General features: G+C 38.7%; 2 protein-coding genes across 2 annotated transcripts; both read right to left on the bottom strand.

Annotated features, from left to right (window-relative positions):
* Positions 1-2,000: 2,000 nt before the first annotated feature.
* On the bottom strand, positions 2,001-7,815 carry LOC115421540 (MOB kinase activator 2). Its single transcript, XM_030137465.1, has 5 exons — positions 6,782-7,815; positions 5,028-5,167; positions 4,828-4,924; positions 2,645-2,769; positions 2,001-2,557 (listed from the first exon to the last, which is right to left on the bottom strand). The coding sequence occupies exons 1-5, from the start codon at positions 6,862-6,864 to the stop codon at positions 2,313-2,315; spliced, it is 690 nt and encodes a 229-aa protein (XP_029993325.1). The 5' UTR covers positions 6,865-7,815; the 3' UTR covers positions 2,001-2,312.
* Positions 7,816-8,799: 984 nt separating this feature from the next.
* Positions 8,800-23,450, bottom strand: ppp6r2b (protein phosphatase 6, regulatory subunit 2b). Its single transcript, XM_030137463.1, is given in 25 exon segments — positions 8,800-11,529; positions 12,123-12,272; positions 13,991-14,189; positions 14,745-14,824; positions 14,952-15,108; positions 15,197-15,363; positions 15,489-15,610; positions 16,355-16,412; positions 16,496-16,593; positions 16,682-16,759; positions 16,858-16,943; positions 17,062-17,177; positions 17,268-17,332; positions 17,410-17,643; positions 17,733-17,894; positions 18,407-18,527; positions 18,665-18,778; positions 18,863-18,975; positions 19,079-19,144; positions 19,226-19,363; positions 20,456-20,642; positions 20,956-21,054; positions 21,144-21,153; positions 21,156-21,298; positions 22,986-23,450. Coding segments are annotated over 24 exon segments (2,769 nt in total). The 5' UTR covers positions 21,271-21,298; positions 22,986-23,450; the 3' UTR covers positions 8,800-11,495.
* Positions 23,451-23,957: the final 507 nt, after the last annotated feature.

Raw genomic sequence — 23,957 nt, 5'->3', positions numbered from 1 at the left:
TTTCACCACACATATTTCACCTTTAGACAATGTCTCCTTTTCCACGACATTCTCTCTTAATCACGGTAAAAGTGCAGTGAGGACAAGCCTGGAAGTGGACTGGAAATTGGGCATTTTTTGGCTCATTAGATACATGGAAAAAACCCCAAAGACATGAAACTGGAAAGTTAAAAAGGACTAATTTTTAAAATTGTGAATGCAGAAGGAATGTTGATGAAAGAGAATAGTTTGTATCTGCACACTATTTGCGTAAGCACAGTGCATTTAATTAATTAAATGCATTAGTGTATGTTTAATCCTCTTCCAAAGAGTGATAGATCCTTAAGATTTACGCTGACAGCTGTTAATAAAAACATAACGGATCATGCTGTGGAAGGCTGATACTAACTTTGAATAATTCCTCCACATAATACAGTTTGAAAGTAGTTTCTAACATTCATTTTCACATTTAATTAAAATGAACCATATGTCTTTTCAGGTGGAGACATAGGTCTGGACTGGACTGATCTCAGGTGGACCAATGCCTCAGTGTGGTGAAATAGGGGGACTGCATCCTCTGGAAAACTGATTAAAACATGTGAAGCAACACTAATACTGTATCTTCCCCCCCCCATAATTACATTTTTATGGTTGCAGAGTGAAGATGTGGAGAAGCTGAAACCTGCTATACTATTATTATCAATAATAAAAAAGTATCCTTAAGGTATGAGTCAGTTTTGTTATTGTAACGTCTAAAATGTTCTGATGGACAGAAATGCCCTTTTCCTCCCCCTCAAAAAGAAGGGGAAACCAGAGATGCCTGCTATACATCGAGCATGCGTTGAACAGTACATTTGTCCTTCTGCTGTCAGCAATCTCATGGCTTCAGTGTCAGTTTCCTTTAAGCCCCACATATTCTTTTCATTTCTGTGAATGAAAGCAAAAAGCAGACAAAAGCAGCCAGTATCTCTTATCAAACTGCCTGCAGTGCTGTTTATGTAAACACAGGTGTCTGCTAGCCTTCTACTGCCACCATTTGTCTGCTGATTCCGTCTGCAAAATGGCCTTGATGCTCAGAAATGCAGATCATATACAGTACGTCTGCTCACTTTGTGTTGTTATTGAAATTGAAGTATGTTATTGCTCTATTTTTGCCTTGGAGACTTTAAGTATGAATTATTTGTCCTCATTCAAAGAGAGATGAAGGACATGGGGTCAGTGACTCACTGATTTAGTGTTTAATTGCAAGGAAAATGAGCCGTGAAGACTTTAAGTGTTGCTTCAATGGTGTACTCAGTGTATGCAAAAATCAAATCAATATAGTTGTAGGCTTTTTGCAGCCCCCTCAGTGTACAGTTCCTTTGTGACTTGAACTCTAAATCCAATGAAATTAATACTTTAAGTCTGCAGTGTAGCCAAAGGTACAGGTAAAATGTGATAAATGAGCTGCCAGTAGATGGAGCTGCTGTTAAACTGGTAAAAATGGTGGTATGACCAACTGTTCACTTAAAATAAAAGAAAAAATAGACAACAATCACAGTTAAACAGAGTATAGAAGACAGTCCGATTAAAAAATAATACAATATCTGTCACAATCACAATACTCATGTCCTAAAAATTTTTCCCACTAGACATGAAAACATTATAAGTGATAAAAAATACTCACGTTTCGTGCAATCTGTTAATCTCTTATTATGGGAGGCGTGGAATTTTTTCTTAAATTTAACACATAATAGACGTTATTTGACACAAATGTTTATTTCTGGCTACATAGTCATACAAACAGATGCAAAGGCAAGCTGTTATATTCCATACAGAGGATAATATAAAGAGCAATGCAGTCACAACAGTATCATTATATTTATGTCAGCACTCATATATGATGGCACGTTGTATTTATGTACATATGTAGCTCATGTTTGTTGGAGAAAGACAAAAAAAAAAGAAGAGTTTAATCTGTTGTAACACTACAGTATGAGGAAGACTTAAAGGACCATGATGATCTTGACCTTATGAAAATATTAAAAAATGCACCTTTATGTTAAAACACACTAACATGCAATATTACAATGACAGAAAAGATCACATTAACTGCAGACGTTCATGTGCACAAAAGAAGCCGGGCACTGTTGTCTTGAATTTTCACTTTTTAAAGCAGAACAGACTTTCCTATGGGTTGTTCAGTATTTCCTTTTACAACTTCCAGATGATTTGATAATAAAATCCACACTATGGTGGTAAGCCTCACTAAAACAGCTTCATAATAAGTTTAAGAAAAGTGATAAAATAATGTGTGCACTGTGCTATACTGTATATGTGTGTGTGGTGGCTCTTTAGGGTCTGTCTTGTTGTCCCAGAGCTGTGATGAGGTCCTGCAGCGGCTCAGTGTCTTCAGGCTCCAGCAGTGAGTGCTGCCGACAGAAGAAGGTGAAGTGTGTGAAGAGTGTGTTGAGGTGCGGATGCAGACCCAGCGCTAGTGTTTCTCTGTAGTGGCACCAGTAAATGTGAGCCAGAGTCCTAAACAACAACAGAAACACCTTCTGGACCAGAAAGATGAAGCCTGACGGAAACACAGAGCCTGGGAGACAGGAACAAAGAGGATGATTCTGCACTGAAATTTTGATGCGAAACACTGCAACATAGATGCCAAGTTTATGCACTTTACCTGCTTTTGTGGGGAAAACATCTTCATCAGTCAGTAGATCCTGAATGTATGACATGGCATAGTCGAAGTAAAGTGGAGCAGAGCATTTCAGCTTCCTGCCGTGGTCGTCTGTCCAAACATAAACCCTAAAAAACACAACACACTGACAATTGAACTATAATTTTCCAGAGAAAAATGTTATCACTTCTATCCAATTTGAAATTCCAAACAGAAGGTTATGAAAGAATTTTATATTGTGAGAAATATCATCGCAATTGTTTTTGTCTTTATTACTCTGCCCCCCGAAGAGAAGGCAAGGGGTTTGTTTTTGGTTTGGTTTGTTTGTTAACACTCTAGCAGCAAAACTATTGGTTGAAATCATACCAAATTTGTTTATAGATTGCCTGTAACCCAGAATAGATCTCATTATATTTTGGGAACAGTAGGTCAAAGTTCAAATTTTTTATGAATTATTAAAATCTTTTTTTCCCCATTTACTTATAATGGGTAAAATTTCAAATGGCTGTAACAGCAAAACTACTGGGTGAATTCATACCAAACTGGGTTTATAGATTGCCAGGGACCTAGAATAGATGTCAGTACATTTTGGGAAAAACAGGTCAAAATTTAAATTTTTTATGAATTTTTTTAAATGTTTTGTTTTTCCTCCCATTTACTTATCATGGGCAAAATTTCACATCAATAAAAACATAAATTTTGTTTCAATTTACTTCAAACTTGGCACATATATAGAGGTAATTGATATGCTGACATCACCACACGCATAGACATGATAACATAAGGTGGATCCATGCCAAAACAAGCGACAATATGTGCGAGGGGTGGGGTTTGTTGTGCCTGGCACCACATGTTTCTTTTTAGGATTCATTTTGTTGCATTATAAAATGCTTCAGAGTTTGTTATTACTTAATTTTACTCAACACCGAATTATTTCATCATTATAATTGTTTTAAAAGTTCTAGATTTATGAAATATTTCACATGTTCTGACCATAAATAAACTGTTTTAAACCACAAGTAATGTCTGATTTCTTCAGGTCTCACTCAGGAAGAAAAATCAGCTTTCAGATTTAGAAAAATTCCCTGTTGCCCATGAAGTTGGAATAAAATATTTTTCTCTCTTCTCATGAAATGATTGTGACAATGTGATTTATTTTTGAAAGATAAAGTGTAACTGGGACTCAGTACGTAATAACTGCACTAGATCAGAGGTGATTACTGATGTGTAGAAATAAGAAGAAAAAGAGGAATTTGTCTTAAAACTAAATTATTCCAACTTTACAGACAACAGTGTAAACACTCATTTGACATTTATCATAATGATTAATGACAACTGATACAAGCATTTTTTAAAATTTAAGTAATACTTCAAAATAATGTCCATATAGTGTATATGTGACTTGTTTTAGTGATTATGCTTTAAAACAGAAACATTTCTAACTTAATTCCATTTGCTTTATAGATACCTTAAGTTTAAACTGTTTTTTTTTTTTTTTTTTTTTTTTTTAGATTTAGGCTTTATTTAAAAAAAAGAATACATTCATTTTTAAGTAAGGAAAAAGTTTCAACGTGACTCATTTTAACAGAATGACTCTGTCAATAATTACTTTATAAAAGAGACCTCCCCAGCTCTGCTCCTGTGTCACATGATCTCAACTGAACTATCTCCATAGTTCAAGCTCCAGTTTATTCTTGAAATTTCTTATTTCAAATTTCTTATTATACTCTTATGCTGGTTTCAAAGGACATCTGCTGCTATTCAGTTATAATGGTGGTAAATGGAATGACATTTTTACTGTGAAAAATACCAAAAACACACACAGTATACAAAATATGTCACTATCATTAAGCATTTAAAGTGAGATCTGTCTGTCACCTTGAGTATGAGTATTTTATGATTTAAAGTGACACTTATAGAATGGGATTTTTAAAAAAATTATTATTATTATTACCTTGCCCCCCCAAAGGAGAGGCAAGGGGTATTGTTTTTGGTTCAGTTTGTTTGTTTGTTAACATTTTAGCAGCAAAACTATTGGTTGAATTCATACCCAATTAGGTTTATAGAGTGCCAGTGACCCAGAATAGATGTAGTTGCCAAAATAAGCTATAATATGTGCAAGAGGCACATTTGTTGTGCCTGGCACCACTTGATAACTTTGTCATTTATTATTTCTATTAACTTACATGTTGCCTGGTCCACAGGCAGTAGGGCAGGTGCTGGGGGTGCAGAACTCAGACAGAGCACTGGAGAACAGGTTTATATGCTTGAAAAATGCCACCGCTGGGGAAAAAAATCAATAGAATGAAAATGAGATCTGTCTACGTCTTCCTGTGCATGTTTTTAAGCTTTGTGTGTGGGACAAAAAGGAAATGGAAATACTCACTGTTGCTGGCCAGCCACTCTGACTGGTCAACACCAGGAGGAAGTGCTGTGAGGGCAAACATGTCGGTGTGTGTAATCCTCTGGCACACATACTGCTGCTGGAGATATGGGCGCTCCTCCAGATTATTGTTATTAATTCCTCTTGGGAAGACAGATCAGAGTTAATGAAGCAGAGACAGACAGAGACAAAAAATATTGCTGTGTTAAACAATCGATAGGTCAGCGGATTAATTACTCCTGCTGCACTCAGTAGATAACACATTTTACAGCCTCAGATGCTTTCTCATCGGTCTTGCCCTCTGTGATTGGCACACACATGCAACACGTATATGCACTGCGGTAGCAGCAGACCTGAACATCCAATAAACCAGCAGTTAATGTAATGAACACAGTCAATTCAGAGCCAGAGTAATTACTGTTAATGAAGCACACTGCTGCGGTGGTCAGTGCCACAAAGCAAATAACCGAAAAGACTGTGGAAGATAACACAGCGCTGAGAGTGAAACCTGCTGGCTTTAACAAACCACTTTCCTCCATCAGTACATATTCCTGCTGATAAGCTACAACTAATGCTTTATAACAAGTAGTGGGCACCTTTGAGACCTGTGATAAAGCAGAGTGTGGATGAAGGAAATAAATGATGTTTGCAAATGTGTACTTGAAGTTCAACCTTGTCAACATCATTTGACTTTATGCAAAGCACAGAGGCCACTTGGATGCAGGTCGTCTGCTGCACTCAGGAGTTTATTTTCTCTTTTTGGTTTGACACATTTTTGTGAAGCTCCGTATTCAAGTGAATAATTCAAAGTGTAATGAAGTCAGGCAGCTGCCATGCAGTTTTTGGGAGTTTAAACAGCAGCTGAGCATTTACTCAGTGTGACCTTGGCCACTGTGATAAGGGAAACACTGTGCTCTCTGTGGGGCTTCACTCCCCCTGGTGTGGCTGTGTAAGTTAGGGCTGGGCAGGGAGAATTAGTGTAATGGACTAAAACAGCAGGTCTTTGTCCAAAGTAAAGGTCAGAAGAGGTAAAGAAGGAAGCACACTGACAGAGGAGAATGTAAACATTAGCTGTACAGAGGTAGTAGTGCAGATCCAAAACATGACATGTTTTTACATCCAAAGGAACTTCTTTTGTTAACATCCTGTCTGTTGTTCCGTTCCAGCTCCGAGATATTAACTCAACTGCTGCCTCTTGGCTACCAGTTGTCAGCACAAAGACACAATCAAGCAGGAGCTCCTTGTACAGTTGTGTTTGTGTGTAAACAAACTCCTGCCCATCTGTTTACCTTTGCCTCTGCTGTGAGGGTGGAATAAACTGTGTTCTCAGAGCAGCCAACTGGCTTAAAAAGATTCGTCCAAGAGCAAACATTTGCATAGTAACGGTGTTAAAATATGTACAAACACACACTGCGTCTTCCCTCCTCTTGGTTCAAGTTTCTTTTTAACATGTGTTCCTGCTGTCGGGGGAATCTACCTTCACTGATGCCATCAGAAAAATATGTAACACACACATGCACTCTCCTATCTGGAGAACATTCCTCAGTAAAGCATATGCAGCCAGCTTTCAAGTCTTCCATCAAAAAATCAATGTTAAAAACTTCATCATCCTTTTTTAAGAATGAATTTGTCTGAGTGACAAACACAGCACAGTGTGAGAGCAAACACAAAGGCAACAGAAAATACAGGTCAGTGCCTTCAGGGAAAAAAAACAGGAGAAATATGGTGAAAAGACTTTAAAGTTAAATAAAACTTACAGTTTTTTATTACTGATGTCAGAAGGTTGAAGAGTTGTGTCGTCTGCTTCCGTAGCTGAGGGGTAACTATGGCAACCCCCCATGGCGTAGAGCTAAGAGCAGAGCTGTTGGTTGTGCCAGCCCCACTTTTCCATCCCAAACATATTAACCCACACACTTTTACACACTACAGGCAGCATAAGGCAACTAAAGGTCCAACACAAACATGTCTCAGCTCACAAACACATCCACATTCTTTCTTTTTTGACAAAGTTTGACAAAACACAAAAAAATGTAGTCCAAGAGTTAAAGCTCGTCTCTTGTGCAAAAGTGAAGCTCTCCAGCTGTGTGTCTGTGCTTTCGCTCCAGTGATCCAGTGTCAGTGTGTATATGTCTCCTTTGTCTAAAGTTCCACACCCCACAGGCTCCTCCTCTCTCTGCTCCAAGCAGACAGGCAGGTTTCTCCACCCCAATAAGTACAAAAACACAACTCCGCCTCTTCCCCTTTCCGCCCACTTCTTACTGCACGCTCAACCCACTGCACACAGGCTCCTGTCTGCACATGAACACACACTTTAATGAGACAGCAGTCAGGTGCAAATGACAAAACTAAAGGTAGCCTTCCTCTGTGTTAGTTGAAGGAGACAGAGATGCTGAGAATAGAGAAGAGAAAGCAGCAGACAGAGGCAGCAGGTGTGTTCATTACCTCGTAAATTACAGAGGAATGTGGTGACATACGTGATGTATCTGAGCCAAAGAATGAGAACACACCCACAGTGATAGATAGCACTGATATATGGGTAGGTAGGCCTGCAGCCTGACAAGTGTTGAGAATATGAGAAGAGCATGAAAGTTAATACAAAAGAAAGTTTTCAGCTCCTCCCAGCTCCTTCCACTATTGCATGAACTCATTTCGACTGCACCTGGAGCATGTCGACTGTGTCAGGTAGGTTTAGATTTGCACTGTAGGCGAAGGAGTGAGGGTGTAGTAATAATAGTTACTGTAGGTGATGTGTAAGAGACAGAAGGATCAGGAAGCGATCTAATCCAGCTGCTCAGCTGCCCTTAAGGTAAATACATTTGTGCTACCGAAGCCCAACTCCGGTTCTCTGTGTTTGTACTGTATGTGTGTGTGTTGACTGTGTGTGAGACAAACACACACTCATTCTTGGTTTAACATACTGTATTTATTAGGGTCATATCTGAATGTACAAGCTAAATTGACAACAGGTAACAGACACTTTACTCTCTAAATGAAAAATAAAATAAAACAAACAAAAAAAGATAAACACCAGCATCAGTCCACTTTACAAAAAAGGCATTTTACAGCATGGCTGTCTTTCACACCACTTCCCTCACACTTCACGTGCACACACAAACACCCAAACATACATAAATGTAATAAGCTATTATGCAGTAAAATGTTACACTTTGAAATGGCCTCAGTGTAAGTAAAAGGCAATGGGATGATGTTAAACTTTAACACCCATTGTCTCTCTGTTGGATTTTTGGGAACACACTGTACAATACAGCACATACCCATGAGGTGAATGTCGCTCATGTGCAAACTTAATGGCACTTAAAAGATGACTGTATTGTACCTCATGCCATTATAAGTTATATCTCACCATACCCGTAGCTACACTGCACACACACACACACACACACACACACACACACACACACACTCGGGGTGAATCACACACACAGACAAAAACCTAACACTAGGGGTCAGATGCAGTGCTTACGTTTGACAGAAGTGTCCTGTACACAACCCTGACAGCAAAAACAGCCCTGTTTTCCTGTTCCAACCCTGACATATGCCAATGCTTGCTCTCTGTGCAGATTAAATAGATCAAAGTGCTCAAAAGTAAAATTAGCTGTGTAAAATGGGATTTTCAAAGCCTTTGTTTGACATGCTATCCCCTCCCACTTCTTGTTGAGAAGGTAAGTCCAGCCCCTTCCACGTTGCCCATGAGACATTAGTGTGGAAACAATGTGCACAGTAGTAATTCGGCAAGAGACAAATCATTTTTTTAATCCTGTTTGAATCATGCCACCAATAATAATAATAATAATAATAATATGATTTTTGGCAATTTACAACAAGCTTCATAGTCACACTTTGTCATAAAACTGTTGATGAGACAGACTGAGTGATTAGAAATGACTAAACACTCAAAAGGTGTTTAAGTAATGTCATCTTTACTTTTTTTCTCCTTGGGCTATTCATCCGCTGAATATATCTCTGACGACTGATTTTTACCTCCTTTTAATACTTTTTTCACTCATTCTCAAAGGTGGAATGTATACAGGTGACATCCATTTTGGTGTCTGTGACTTGTATCATGTGAGAGCGATGCTTTCCACTTAACACAAAACCAAGTTTAAGGATCTTTATGATACACACTGTCTGAGCTTAGCAAACATTATATATGTAACTGATGGCATAATTCAGTGATTTGCCTCTTGGCATATTTTTCCTATAGTGAGGTCTCCTGATACACATGAGAAGGGTCAGGACTTTCCCTCTCTGTGATTCCATCATCTTCAAGTCTACAAAAACATGAAGGAGGGATCAAACCAAGATGGCCTTAGATAAACTGTCACACTTTTACGACCACTGCAAGAAAGGAGGCTACTTCACAGATATGAAACCCAGTTATACACTGGTGACAAGACACACTTTGGCAAAAAGCATCAAAGAGAAAATACTCTAAAGTATCTATATGATTCACTCATTCAAGTCAAACATTCCCGCCTCTTTGAGCAGGGAACAACGGTGGCACTTGGCTCCACCAAATACAAACCAAAAGTGCTTCTTGAAAAAAGTGCTTTTAAAATAAATACAACAATCTATGTAAATCGTTCCATAGGCATATAAGCAATTAAAGTCAACTCCTGCCCTGAGAAAGAGAGAGACGAGGAGGAAGATAAAGTAAAGCATGACTGGCAAACGTAAACCGAAAGGATAATTCCAATTTATTACAACTTGGATTCAATTTAGGCTGTTTTGTCATTATTATCATTTAGCAGTGACACAGACAGAGGTTATAAATAAAGCAAATTAGTTACATAACCTAGAGGTAAAACTCAAAGATGTCAATCTAAATGTGTTTAAGGTCAAGTTGAATGAGAATATCAATTTTTAAACTGTCATCTATCGTTAGGAGACCTTTCTTATCACATCTAAGAAATTTAGGCTCACTTGGAAGTTTGTTCTATTTTTTTCCCCAATGATCAGCACAATGTAACTATTACCGATAAAAATTATGACCAAAATAATTAAAATCAAGACTGTTGTATTGTTTGTTTGTTGTACTAAACCATAATTATCCTTGATGTAAATAATATGGAAGACATACTGCAGACTGGCTTTCATTCACACACACATGCACACTGTTAAACCTCCATGTAGGAAGAATGTAGCAAAGGAACAGGAACTGATGCTGGGCTATTAACTGAAATACAGACATCATTATTGCCTCATTTCAACAGTACAACACACACATACAATACACACATTGCAACCTGCAAAACAACCGCCTTTCCATACATTGGATTTATTCCAAAAATAGATATAATGTTTATATATACTGTTTACATTTATATTACGTTACATGTTACCAAGAATAGCCACAACCTAATACAGGTTCAAATTTCACAATATTACATTTAAACAGCTCTGAGGGTGATATGATTTTATGTGCACATCACTGTGTATTGTGATTGACTTTTTTTGCATGTGTGTATAGATATGGCTGTGTATACATGTGTGTATGAAGCTGTGTGTGTGTGTGTGTGTGTTACACAGGTGTGCTTTCTTTGTATCTGCATACCTCTCCTTTGACCTGAGAATACACTCTGTACCTCAGACAGAGCTCACACACACACACAAGCGCATATCTACACACATAAATACAGCTATGCACACACCTCTAAACTACATGGATCTGTCAGAGGTTTGAAGAGGAAATGGCACACGATACTCCCAAATTTAAAAAAAAAAAAACAAACAAACAAAAAAAAAGCATCCGATTTTCATTTGATCAAAGCAAAGATTCTGAACATATTTTGAGAAATGATTCTGACAGCATGTATGAAAGAAAAGCCAAATTTATATCACTCATACAATATCTGCCTGGCATGTACAGTGTATGGAAATGCTAAAGAACAAATGGCAGCAGGCCTGCAAGCATCTTGGCGATTTTAAACTTGGCTGATTATTTGGATACAGTTGTCTTTACTAAAGTGTAAACAGTCAAATGCTCTGCTAGAAAAACTCACTGGGCTGTGTTTTAATGCCCAAAGAGCAGACATGCTCAAACAATCTAAAAGTGTGATGCAGACTTCAATAAAAGTTTCACTATCTGACTGATGTGGGTGTCTTAGGATTAAAGTGCCTCTAAAATGTGTTTTACTTGTCCTTCAATGAGAAAATTATATTTTGAAAAAGTTAAGAAGGAATACAGTTTGGCTTTTGGGGATTTGGCAATACCAAATTTTCTTTAAAACAGTTTTCTCTTTAAAACAATTCAGCTGAAATTATGCCATGAAGGTGCAGAAGAGATGCTGCTAATGGCTGTCTGACCTCAACGTTGATGATCTTCCATTGCTTACATGTCTTCGGGCACAAAAACGGGCTTAGGAGGACTGGTAATTGGAAGAAGGAAGAAGGTGCCAGTATGTTGAATGGACTGATGATAAGCATGTTGTTTACACCTGTAATGCAGCATTAGGCTGGTCCATTAGCAGAGGGCTGCATCTCCCTGTAAAGACATTAAACAAAATAAAAGAAAAGGGGAAAAAAGGACGTTCACATGCAGATTAGTTTGATGCACCCAAGCAATTTGCATCTGCCTGTAGGTGTCACTATTGTTGCATCTTCAAATCTCTATATGTAGTTATAAAACGTTATCATAACCATTAGGAAGGTTGCTCTGAACTGTGAAATGTGTAAAAATGTAATGGGTGACATTAAGTCTTTATTGTATGTATGTCTCTAGAATACAACAAACTGAAATGCAGTTTGTATATGATATGAGTTACCTGTGTTGTACAAGTCAAAATTATCTATATTGAGCGGACAGATAAAATATTTTATGTGTCCTAATTCTGAAAATGAGAAAATAGCCTGTTTATCAATGTTAATGTTAATCAATATTCCTGTTAACATGCTGCAGTGCAAACTCTGATTGAAAACTGGTCTTTTTCAAAGTTTTTCACTGTTGGCAGATGTTCAACAATGCCCCTCCCTTTTTTCTTTGAATCTCTCACAGAACTCCTCGAACAAGACAGTGTTTTGATATTTTGTGTGTATCCACATTCTTTTACACCCAACAAACACTACATTGATACTTACTGTGTAACTGCAGCTGACTGGTTAGCTGGACTGGTGGTAGCTGAAGTGGGGAAATCTCCAGGTTTCTTTCCCTTTTCACCCTCCTTCTCCTCCTTGCTTTTTCCTTTGTCTTTGATGGAGAGTCCCTCTACGGGCACCTTGTCTGCTTCACTGCAAGAAACATGTTTTGCCAAAGAGAAGAGATAACCCCTCATCATGTCATCACGTCCAAGTGCAAGTATTAGTGACTCCTACCTGCCAGATTTCCATACAGTAACATCATTATTATTAGCTTGTAGACCATCCTACGTATCCTCAGGTCTGTTAAAGGTGGGGTAGGAGATCTTAGAAAAATGGTTCCAGCAAGCTACATTTTGAACATACTCAATTGAAAAGTCCAAACCCCTTTCTTTAGACATCCTCCTGAAGCCACGCCTCCAGATTAGAGACACATGCAATGCTTGTTTCCGAGGGTTCACGAGCGCTGCACGGCAACAATTTGCACGGCCCCGGCTCGGGCTCCGGCCCTGGCTCCAACCCCAATCCATGCATACCTCATTCAGTCTCCTCCAACACCCCCACTCTTACAGAACAGCCCTAATTCATACCTATCTGGCTAACGTTACATTTCCTAGTGATTTATGTTAGTGACAAAACAGTTTGCCGGTGAACTTTACATCCTAATGTGGCTAATATAGCCAAGCTGTGGCTCTGGCTTCATTTCCTGTATAAGTGCTCCAAGCCCTTGAGAAGGCACGACTCATGCACGAAGAGGGGTTTGCGCAGAGGGGGGAGGGACAAATGGAAGTTGAGTTTGATAGACATATCACCATTCAATCATTTTGATTGGGCACTTAAAATGACTGGATTGTGTTTTTTCAGTTCTGTTCGTTCCAAGGGTGACTACATTTTTTTATTTTTGTGTTAGAGCTTTTAATTAATTGGTTGTAATCGGGGTGTGAAGGGGATTTTAAGCAATTTAGTAAAAATTGCTCCAGGAAAACATCTCGCACCCCACCTTTAATGTCAGTACTTGACAAATGGCTCTGCCCAAATCATATACAGTTTTTGTGTGCTGAGGTTGCTATATACCACCAGGTTTGATTTCTTTAGGTGTAGCATGCTTGTTGGGGTACTATCTGTTAGTAACTTGCACTGATTAGTTAGGATGTTGACATGTTGGATAGCAACTGTTGGTCACTGCATGCCATCAGACATATAGTTAGTAGTGTGTGTGCTCTGAGAACAAAACAAAACAAATGGCATTAACTTTGGCTATATGAATCTTCTCAAAAGAAAACTGTCTGCATCATACAAGGGGATTTATAATGGCAACCAGGGCAAGGGGGTTTGTTGTAAATGTGCAAGTATGGTAACTAGCAACCACAAGGAAGGAAATGGTATGTGTGTCACAATATTAGATTGATAACATAAGGTAGATCTAAGGAGGCGTTCTCAGTTGTCCTCATATTACAGTACAAGGGGTTGTTATATTAAATCTGTTAAATGCAATGAGCAAAAAACAAAACAAAACCAAATTGTGGCACATCTGGTTAGGATGGTCTTTAAAAACCTTCATAAAACGAGAGGAAAGCATTCCACACTCCAGAGAAATGAACCTCAAGCACAACATACCGTCTGACTGCTGGTCTGAATATTCTGAAGTCAAGGGGGGATGAGAAAGGAGGGAACAGACAGGAGGAGGGAGGTGTCAGAAGACAAAAACAGAAAAGAAGGAGGGAGCAAAATACGCTGGACAAAGTTTTGAAGGAAATGAAAATGAGGCATCTACTGTATGTGAGCCCTTCAGAGAAACACAGACAGTACAGTGGAAGAGGAGGAACACACTGATGTGGTCAACACAGAGCTGTATGAGGGAGCGGACTGACCTGGAGAAAACCGCTCTCTCGTTTTTGGCGTCCACAGTGAGTCGGATGGTCTCCTTGCCAGCACCAGTGGTGATGGTCTCTGTGGTGGATGATGACTCTGTCTTCCCTTCTTCCTCATCGCTGTCTGAGCTGCTGGAGGAAGAGCTGTCTGATGCCACTAATGGAGCTTTCCTCGCCACACACACGCTCCACCCACAAGCTACAGATGATGGAGAAAAGGAAATCATCTGATTCTAAAATCTTTGTGTACTTTTCATTGTGGTTGATGTCAGTGTATCACGTCCAAGGGGTCAAAACATGACGTCATTATTTTTTTGTTTAGTTTTTATATTTTTATATTTTAATTATTTATTTTTTTGTGAACCTGAATAATAAAGAAAAATATATTATTATTTTAAACCTCAAGTACATGATCATGTCCGGTAGGCTTCGTATTTATTGCAGATCATGGACCATGAGGACTGTTGTGAAATATACTGTATGTTGCACACTAAAAAACTAAAAACTATTTATTTTATTGTATTGGTTTGACAGGTACAATGCACACTAATCAACATTGTTGTAAAGGTGTGAGAATTGACCAAAAAGTTATTTTTTATCTGTTATCCCTGGACAGATTTAACTTTTAAACCATAATATTAAAATTACATTTATGTTGATCATTTATAAGCATGCATAAGCAATAACACTTTGTGTTGTATGATGTGTTTTTTCAAGTGATTCATTTTTTTCTTCATGTAATTAAATAACTTACGATTCTGGTTTGGTTTAGTGCTGTCGGATCCGCTGTGCTCCGAGTCCACAGGAGAGCTGCATCTGGGCCCGGTTTCAGAGCTGGGGACATACAGTATGTCACACTAAAAAGGAAACTTTTCTTTCCTTTACCAAAGAACATAAATTATAAATATCCTTTACATACATATTCATGGGAGCTCAAAGTATGTTTTCAGGCAACACTCACCAACAGAATGGCTGGAAGTCAGTAAACTTGGCCCATCCTTTTTCTTCTGTGTCTGTGGCAGCTGGCTGAGATGCTGGACTGTCCCAGGCAGCGAAACCCACTCCGGGTGCAGGAGCCTTTGAGTTCACTTCCCCAAAGTCGGCTACCCAGCCAGTGTCTGACGAAGCACATGGCATCATACACACTGACATTGGTCCAAACAAAAAAGAAAAAAAATACACTGTCAAAAACTGATTAAGTCTTACTCTTTGCTGCCTCAGACTGGCTTGAGAAAGGATCCAGATCATCTTTAGACTCCTCTCCTTCAGAATCTGAGTCTGTTGCTTTCTCAGAGGTCTCAGTGACAGAACCTGTGGTTATGTCACAGATTTTACTGACTGCTTGGCTCTGAGATGGCCGAGATCCACCAAACCTTAAAACAAAAAAATATTTTATTGTACTTTACGCAAAGGCAAATATATACAATATGGAATATGCATATATAATGAAATACTGGATACACCATTTAAGCTCATAAGTCAAGGAGTGTGCGCTCACCTGTTACGGGACTTAGTTTGTGTTGCATAGTTGATCTCTTTCTCCTCCCAAATGTCTTCCTCATCATCATCAAATGGCTGAATCCTATCCTTGGAACAGGCTTCAAACACAGTCGAATTAGCCTGAATAGACAGGCAGAACACATGAATATACAACATCATTAGGGATACTGATAGAGAAATACAAGGATCACAATATTGCACAGTAAACCAACGGATTAGACAACATTTTTGATGTCAGCACAGAAAAAAAAATGTAATGAAAACTTTTTGCTCACTTAAAACTTCCATGCTATGTCAGTGGCATGAAAGAGTAGTTTCTTAGTTGCTGAAGACCAAATCAGAGCAAAAGGAGATTTGTGAGATCATTTGTCTGTTGTGTATCTCAGCAACAATTTTTTTTTTATTAATATGAGAGCGAAGTTGTGGTTAAGTTATACTGTGACTCTTTAACTGTCAGCTGTTTTTTTAGTTTTTCGGTCTAACCCCCTTTGGTTCATGTTTGGTGTCCTAGGGGCATTATCAACAGGCTCAGATCAAAATGTTTCTGGATGTAATTAGACAGACCTACAGCTAATCAGAGCAATGGTCACAGACAAAAGCCAATGTCATCATTATATCAAACCACATCAGACCAACCCCATATGAGATAAATGGCTGTGATTGGCTCTGCCCAATCTAGGCTCAGTGGAAACCACTTTGAAAGGGAACAGTGCCAGATGAAACATTTGCTTTCAGGCAGATGTGTTTACTTCCCAGGCTACCAAAACTTCATATTAAAGATGTTTAAGGATGTGGTCTGAAGAGAAAAAACAAAATATTTAAACAAGTGTATAAAAACACTAAGAAAAATCTAAATAAACTCACACTGTCATGGCCTGGATCAATGTTGATATTGATCTCTGCAATACGGTCAAAGGTTGCCCTGCAAAGAAAGAATCCTCCCATCAGTACACAGTCGAAATAGAACTCGGACACACACACACAGAGTGAAGTGTATTAGTATACCCAATGCTGTCATCAGGATCAGTAAACTCTTCATCATTGAAGCCAAACTGATCCACAAAGTTTGCTGTCATCTGCTGTATCTGGTAGTCAGAAAAGGCCTAATACAGACATTAAAATTGAATTTAGATCATGATAGTTGATTCTAGGCAGGCTTTATGTTTCATATTTGTACTTATAAATCTGTACCTGCTGTAGGGTGAGTTCTTTAGGGAAGGGGCTCTCCATGTCATCTTCTGATGAAGGACGTGGATTTCCACAGCCAACCTGATCAGGGAAACAACACTACAAATGCTTCATTTAAGGTTTCTATGTGTGTATTATACACAGAACATATTATATCCTGTACATGTGTTTGTGTTTACCAGGTCTATGGTGTTCTTCCTATTGGTCTCAGACAGGGTCTGATCCACAAAAGTTTCCCAGCGCCCTCTGTAGTCATCTGGCAGCTCTACACATTAACATGACCAATAAAGACCAATAAACAAGTGAATGAATTGCTTAATTCATTATAATTGCATGTGTAAGAAAGAAAGAAAGAAAGTAAGAAAGAAAATGTATGGATACACCTGTGATAAGACTACTAATCTGGGTGTGAACCGGGCCTTTCTCCAGGTTGTGGACGACTGTGTTGGCAATCCTGGTTAGATGACCCATGTACCCTCTTCTCATTCCACCTTCAGACCTGAGCACAAAATAACATCACGTATGGAAACCCATAACTTACTGCCACTGACCAAAAACAACACAGACAGATTGTTTTAAGGTTCCTTACTGCATTTTATCATTCTCTTCCCATGCCTCTAAAATCCTCTGGACAAGGTGGCAGTGCTGAAACAACTTGTGAAAGAAAGAGCTGGTCAGCCTATTTCATTCAAGAACAATGTCTTGCTTTAAACACAAGCACAGATACCTACATGAGTCACCATTAAATTATGTGCAGAGTTTTCAGAAGTGACTGAGGGCTCAGAAGTTTGTGTCTCAGTTGAAGCCTGCTCTTGTGATTCATCCTGATGAGGCTTGAATTTTTCCTGGGATTCCAAACCAGGCTGAAGTCTCATTTCGTGGGCACAGGGCCGGAGGATGGCTGCAACACAGAGCTCCACTTGAAGGTGAAGGAAGTTGTTCCATGTGTACTTGAAAAACAAGTCCTGAGAAGTGTTCACAAACATTACACACTTGCCACTTTCCCAATGTGGTACTTTACCCAGGAAAAATGTAGCGTATGTGCTCATCTTACCAGAAGCATGTCCATTGTATTGAGTCGGCAGAGTTCCTGTGCTACTACTGCATGGCTGGCAGAGCTGGTGTACAGCAGAGAGGCCACTAGCCTGGCTACATGCAGCCGCGTGTTCCCCAATGGTTCCTCCAGCACACCCAGAGTAGTCAACATAGGATTTCGCTAAACGGGAACAAAACAAATATACCTGCTTCCTGAGAGTGACCAGGTCAGGGGCAAGACAGACTGGAGATCAAGCACTGTGTTATTGCATAGCTGCAACTACAATACAGAAAAGATATCAAGTAAATACTGTATATGTCAAAAAAATATACCTGCTTAAGAAAAGGCATGAAGGTTACATTCTTTGATGCTTTACAAATGTAATATGATTAGCATTATATAATGTATCTATATAAATGATAAGACCAACTGTTTTTACAATTTTGTGCAATCTCTTTAAGATATAAACTGGCTTTAACTTTTGGACAAATCTCTGTGCATGTGGCATGTAATTACAATCCAAAGCAATTAGAAACATTAATGTTACAGCACTATCCACTGACAATCTGAGATTAAGAACATATCATCCTTAGTTGTTTTCAAAGTTCACTGAACTGTTTTTTGTTCTTGATAAAGTTTCGTCTCTTATCCAAGACACTTCATCAGTTCAATGTTTGCTACATTTTACATACCTTGGGTGGGTCTAGAAGTAGCTGGTGGAAATGTTTCAGGTGTGGTTGGATGGCCAACAAAATACTGCTGTTAACAGTGTAACTTCTTTCAAATCCCTGAGCATCCATTACACCATCCACTCTGTTGTAAATGTAGAGAAAAAAACTAAATGCAAACCATATCCAGAGATAGTTGGATAGAGTTTTATAAAATAATAGGGCCGAGTGGTAAAATAAAAAGAAGCATTTATACACAGTTTGCTTCAATTTCTCACTTACACGGGCCTCCTGATCTCCAGTAATGTGAGGAGAACTTGAATTCCATTGATGATACAGCTCTCACTCCTCTCTCCTGAGAACATATTCTGTAACAACTGCTCCACACACTCTTGCCTGAAGAAACACAATAGTGCATGTTATCACCTCCGTTCGCTGTTAGAATAGGTCAAATAATGTGTGTGTAGCTGTCAGACATACGATTCCAGCACAGTCAGCAAAGGGTCGGGTTGTGACATCTCTTGGAGCTGATTGGCTTGATCTCGGCTCAAACGAATAATGTCGCACAGAGTCTGAGATGCATTGGACTGCCTCTGTGTGAAAAAACACACACACAGACATTCAGCTCTGCCTTTTCAAGCATTGTATTGAAGTAACTTGGTAATGTAGACAGAGATAGAAATACTAAAAATCTACCTCATCATCTCTCTCTGGATGAATGAGCTCTATGAGTCTCTGGGCCAACTTCTCTTCATTTAGCCACTGTTAAGAAAATATCACATTATAGTTTAGCTGCACACAATGTAAGTTCCTTAAGTTTCAAAGAATGAATCTGCCTCATACAGTTAGTGTCTCAAGACGAAGAGGGGGTGGCTCCACACAGCTTATAAGTCTTAAGAGCACATCCATCATGGCTGATGTATCAATATGCTTCAGGACCAAGGAAAGGAATCCCTCCTTCCGTCGTAGGAAACTGATCACCTAAATAAAAAAGAGTGTACAATGAGAACACTCAGGACACAGGCCTACGTTTGAAAAGAAGAAACTTGCTCTCAATGGCCTTCTTTGACATTATAATGCAAATTAAAGGACATATACCTCCCAGAGAGAAAAGGTTAATCACATAATGATGGTAATGACCACTAAAGCAGCATTTATTAAGTGAAGCTGATTTTGAGTAAAGGTGACATGGATTCAAGGGATGGCCAAGGTCAGAGGGACACAAAATGCATAATAAATCAACCCCTATAGAAAACTTAGTTAAATATCACACTTTTCTGGACAGTTTCTAGGACAACTATTACTACTGGCCAACAAGAAGACTTATCATATTATCATGTAAAATAAGCCTGATGACCTCAGGCTGCTGCATGGTAAACTTTGAACCATGTGCATGGTTCAACATTATCTGCCAAGCACCAAATATAATGAAATATAAGTATCAGAATTTGGTTGGACAGAATTTTCAGGTTGAAGTTTTTATGCACAATATGCATGTTATTAAAAAGATTACCAATATTAAATGCTAACACAGGCCTAGGTGAGCAGTATATAATGTAAAAAAAATGTGTACATATTCTTTAGGCAAATCACACTGCAGACTGAGCACATTAATTTTTTTTTTTTATCTGATTTTTGCTATTAAATTACCAATCAAGTGACTGGCATAGCCACACAAAATCACCACAATTCCAAAAGGACTATAACAAACATATGTTTTATTTCTGTTGCTAAAGACCACTTTTCAGACTAAAATCATGAGGTACCAGCAAAAAAAAGAAGGTACCAGTAAATTTTTGGCTGGACCTCGGCCATGTATACGCCAAAGGTCTTATTTTAGTGCTGTTATTCTGAACAATCCTGAAGGAATGGTATTTCATGAGAAATAATAAAACTTGACAGTCATTGTTGTTTGAGGATAATCCCCGGTGTGAGTATTCCCAATTTCCATTATCTTTTTGAACACACTTCTCAACCTTTGTGAATTTAATCATGACACAAAAGCACAACTGTCATCTTTTTAGAGCATGCCCTTTGATTCTGCTATGTGAAAATGTGTGTGTGAGACTCTACCTGCTCAGTCTTCCGTGTGATGAGGTTTCCAATTGTCTTGCTAAAGAAAGACGCTAGGAGGGGGTTAAGCGGTGATGGCTGCTCCAGGAACGAATACAGAGTTTCCAACAGAGGCTCCTCATTACCTAATTTATCATTGATCACTCCCACATCAGATGTCAACACCTCGCATGCTATATTTGGATACCTGTGATGAGTGTAGAAAACACACCTGAAAAGCCACTCATATTATGGTAATTTTCCACCTTCATATGCTTAGTATATTTCTTTCAAACAACAGACAGATTGTACAACTTGTAATTACAAATAATTAATTCATTTTATATCTTATATATAATCAGTGGTTTGTTCAGATAGTTGGATCGTCCCTTACAAATCTGAGCCAAATGAAGCCCTTACTTGACACTACAAAATGGAAGGTAGGAAGCGCAGCACCAGCATAACACATTCTTTCTGGATAGAGTATACTACATCAGCATATTCTACATGACAGCACCTACTTGAATCGCTTGGTCTCCTCTACACCAGCAGGGGGCTCTGTAGTAATCATACAGACCAGCTCCTGCATGCACTGGTCCTGGCATAAAAACAGGAGAAGTCTACAAATTCATAATGAAGAGAACTTAGTTAGTACAATACTCAAATTACACATAAGCTGTTGGCAAATTAATACTAAAAATATAAAGACCTCCTGTTTGGGCTTTGCACTCCTGCAGTACATCCTCTTCATCCAGGAGCTCTGTGAGTGTGACGTCCTCCTTGTCCAGTAAAGCCTCCAGGTGAGAGGACGTGTGCAAGTCAAACTTCCAAAACATGGCTGACGTCACTGGCTGATTCACTTAGCTGTTGACCAAAAGAGTGTGCGGGATGAAGATCAATACAAATGTACAAGTAAATGAAGGACAACGATTGCACCAACCGTGTGCTGAGCAAATCCTACTGTAATGCAGAATATTGCTTTGCATTTCCTGAACATCAGTCATCATCAGCAAATTGACACTATAAGACACACACCCACATCACTCATATGAACACCAGAAATACTACCTTATAGGCTACCCCTCTGCATTGAAGAGAGAAGTGTATTAACTTGGTGATGTTAATTTAAAAAAAAAAAAACAAAACAGAAACACAACAACTCTTAGAGATCCATTTCCAGGAAGATTTACTTTGTCTTCTTTGGAGCCAAATGAAGAATTAGTCAGCGCAATTACAGAGACTAGGCTTGCACTCCTCTCTGCAAAGAGCAGGAAGCAATGTTTCTATAACTGAGTTAGTGCTGCACATCTGTGTATTTACATTACCATGTAGCTTTAAGAATGTCAGCAAACTTCAACAGTTGGATTAGGAAAGCATGTTTGTAGTAAGAGAGATTATAAGCAAAACAAATACTCACTTTATATATTTGTATACCCAAGTGTGTGACATAACTGATGAATAGTTCTAAAAAAAAACCACATTTGTTGGCAAGTGAGTGGGGGTGGGGAGAAAAGTGATTGAAGTGTAGCATTAGTATTACTACAAATAGATAACTGGAGATGACAATTGAACACCAACACTGCATCTATGGTGGTAAACAAATTCAAGGCATGCTGACAGTAATCATCAATTATTTGAGGACATTGATCAGCACCTTTTATCAAATGAAACCACAAGTACAGCAAATAATCCCTCCTCATAAAGCTGATTTATGAGCAGCCGGATATCTGCTAAATGACAGGTGATGAGCTACAGCATGTGTGACACTGGGGATACGTCCACGAATGAAACTGATCTCTTATGTTATGACGTCAATATCCATAATAAATGGGAAATGCACTGTTTTACATCAGAAATAACAGCTGACCGGACTCACTAGTATTCATCAGTGATATTGACTGCATAACATTACTGATCTCGGTATATGCTGCCCTTGTATGCACATCCCTTCAATGGACATTATGAGGCTACACAAACAGGTGTTTAAGAGCTCACACTGTAATCCATCCTGTCCTAATAGCTAGCAAAATGTGTAATAAAAATTTCATACGGCAACATGTCAGCTTTTAGACAGGCCCATCTGACACCCGACTAACATCAGCTGCTAACGTTTACTGCTAGCTACCAGCTGATACTACTTGTAACAGGGTGATCTTAGCACTGGCGCGATTTAGGATTAATTAGCTTATCCACAGAGTTATCGTAACTTCACATTAAGTTGTCTTATCTGTCGTTATAAACCTGCTTTGGTGCGTTTCACTGCTTCATGACGGTGCCATTCACTTACCTTGCATGCAGGTCGTAAAACAGCACATTAGCAAAGCCTGGTTTGTATTGCTAATGATACGAAAATATGACAATAGCTAACAGTGACAACCATGTTTAGATCAAAAGCGAACAGGTCTGTTATTTATCACAAGACTAACGGTCGATGTCCTTATTCAGTCCTAGCGCTGCCTCCTCTGCCCACTTGACAGCGAGGCAACTGGCAACACGGGGCTTTACGCTAGGTTACATATATTTCATCCCGAAAAAAAACAACAACTGTTACCTTTTATCAATCATTTTCGTGTCCTCGTTTACAAGCTGGAAGGAAACTCGGCGACTTTGGCTGTCAGGTCACCAGGAGGCCCATATCTGGCTGTTCATGACTGCGTTGTTAGCTTAACGTTGCTCCCCTTCCCCGGTTGCAATGTCATTTACACTGCCGTTACACGGTGGTTAGCCTACCGAGCGACTGTGTTGACACTGTCCAAATTATACTTCAGTAGGCCAGGCAGGCAACAAAAATCTGTCAGATTTGAGAATCAAAATGGCGGATACATAAAACGTAATCAAAAGTTAAGCTGTCCATCAAATGTGTGTCCACATAAGATCAATTCTTTTCAGGCGTCCCAAAAAACTGCTGTCAAAAGGTTAAATCTGTTGTATACATAGACAACCCTGAAACCAAACATATTCAGACCGAAAAAACTAAACCACGTTTAAGTTTATAAAGTATATTTAGGAAACAAAATACTAAATTAATTCTAACTCATTTTTGCGCATTTCAATAAATGTCTTTAATTTCTAGGGATGATGCTGTTGGTGCGTTGTGTTTAGGGACTGTCGTTCACTTCTTTACCTCAAATTTAGCCGAAAAAAAATTACACATTTACAAAATCTCACAAATAAAAACACATGCTACCAATTCTGAGACAAACTTTAAATATATCCACAATTCACTGGCAACTTGATAAATGCTTAAAACATCAGTTTTTCATTGGTCTACTTCAGTGTTGCTATTGAAGAACTCCTGTGGTTATTTATTATACAGACACTACCGGTACCTATACCTGTGTCTGTACGCAAACTAAACATTTTACATTAATAATTATACACATATTTATGCATTTCTTCACAGTGTCTCAAGGAAAATGCACTGTGATGCTGAATATATGGTCCTCAGGTTCCGTCTAATAGACTGTTTAAAGACTTGGCTTTGAGATTTCTAATTATCAAAGGAAATTGTTAGTTAGTGTTC

Source organism: Sphaeramia orbicularis, chromosome 6 (genome assembly GCF_902148855.1).
Source record: "Sphaeramia orbicularis chromosome 6, fSphaOr1.1, whole genome shotgun sequence".
NCBI classification, from domain to species: Eukaryota; Metazoa; Chordata; class Actinopteri; order Kurtiformes; family Apogonidae; genus Sphaeramia; species Sphaeramia orbicularis.
The sequence above is the reverse complement of the archived record's forward strand: the minus strand, read 5'-3'. Positions and strand labels throughout refer to the sequence as shown.

Excerpts from the sequence above, each read along its gene's own strand:
- LOC115421540 (XM_030137465.1), bottom strand. The coding sequence starts at position 6,864 with ATGGGGGGTTGCCATAGTTACCCCTCAGCTACGGAAGCAGACGACACA. Across the intron at positions 5,168-6,781 it reads GACATCAGTAATAAAAAACT|AGGAATTAATAACAATAATC; the intron begins GTAAGTTTTATT and ends TGTCTTCCCAAG. Across the intron at positions 4,925-5,027 it reads AGAGTGGCTGGCCAGCAACA|CGGTGGCATTTTTCAAGCAT; the intron begins GTGAGTATTTCC and ends TTTTTTCCCCAG.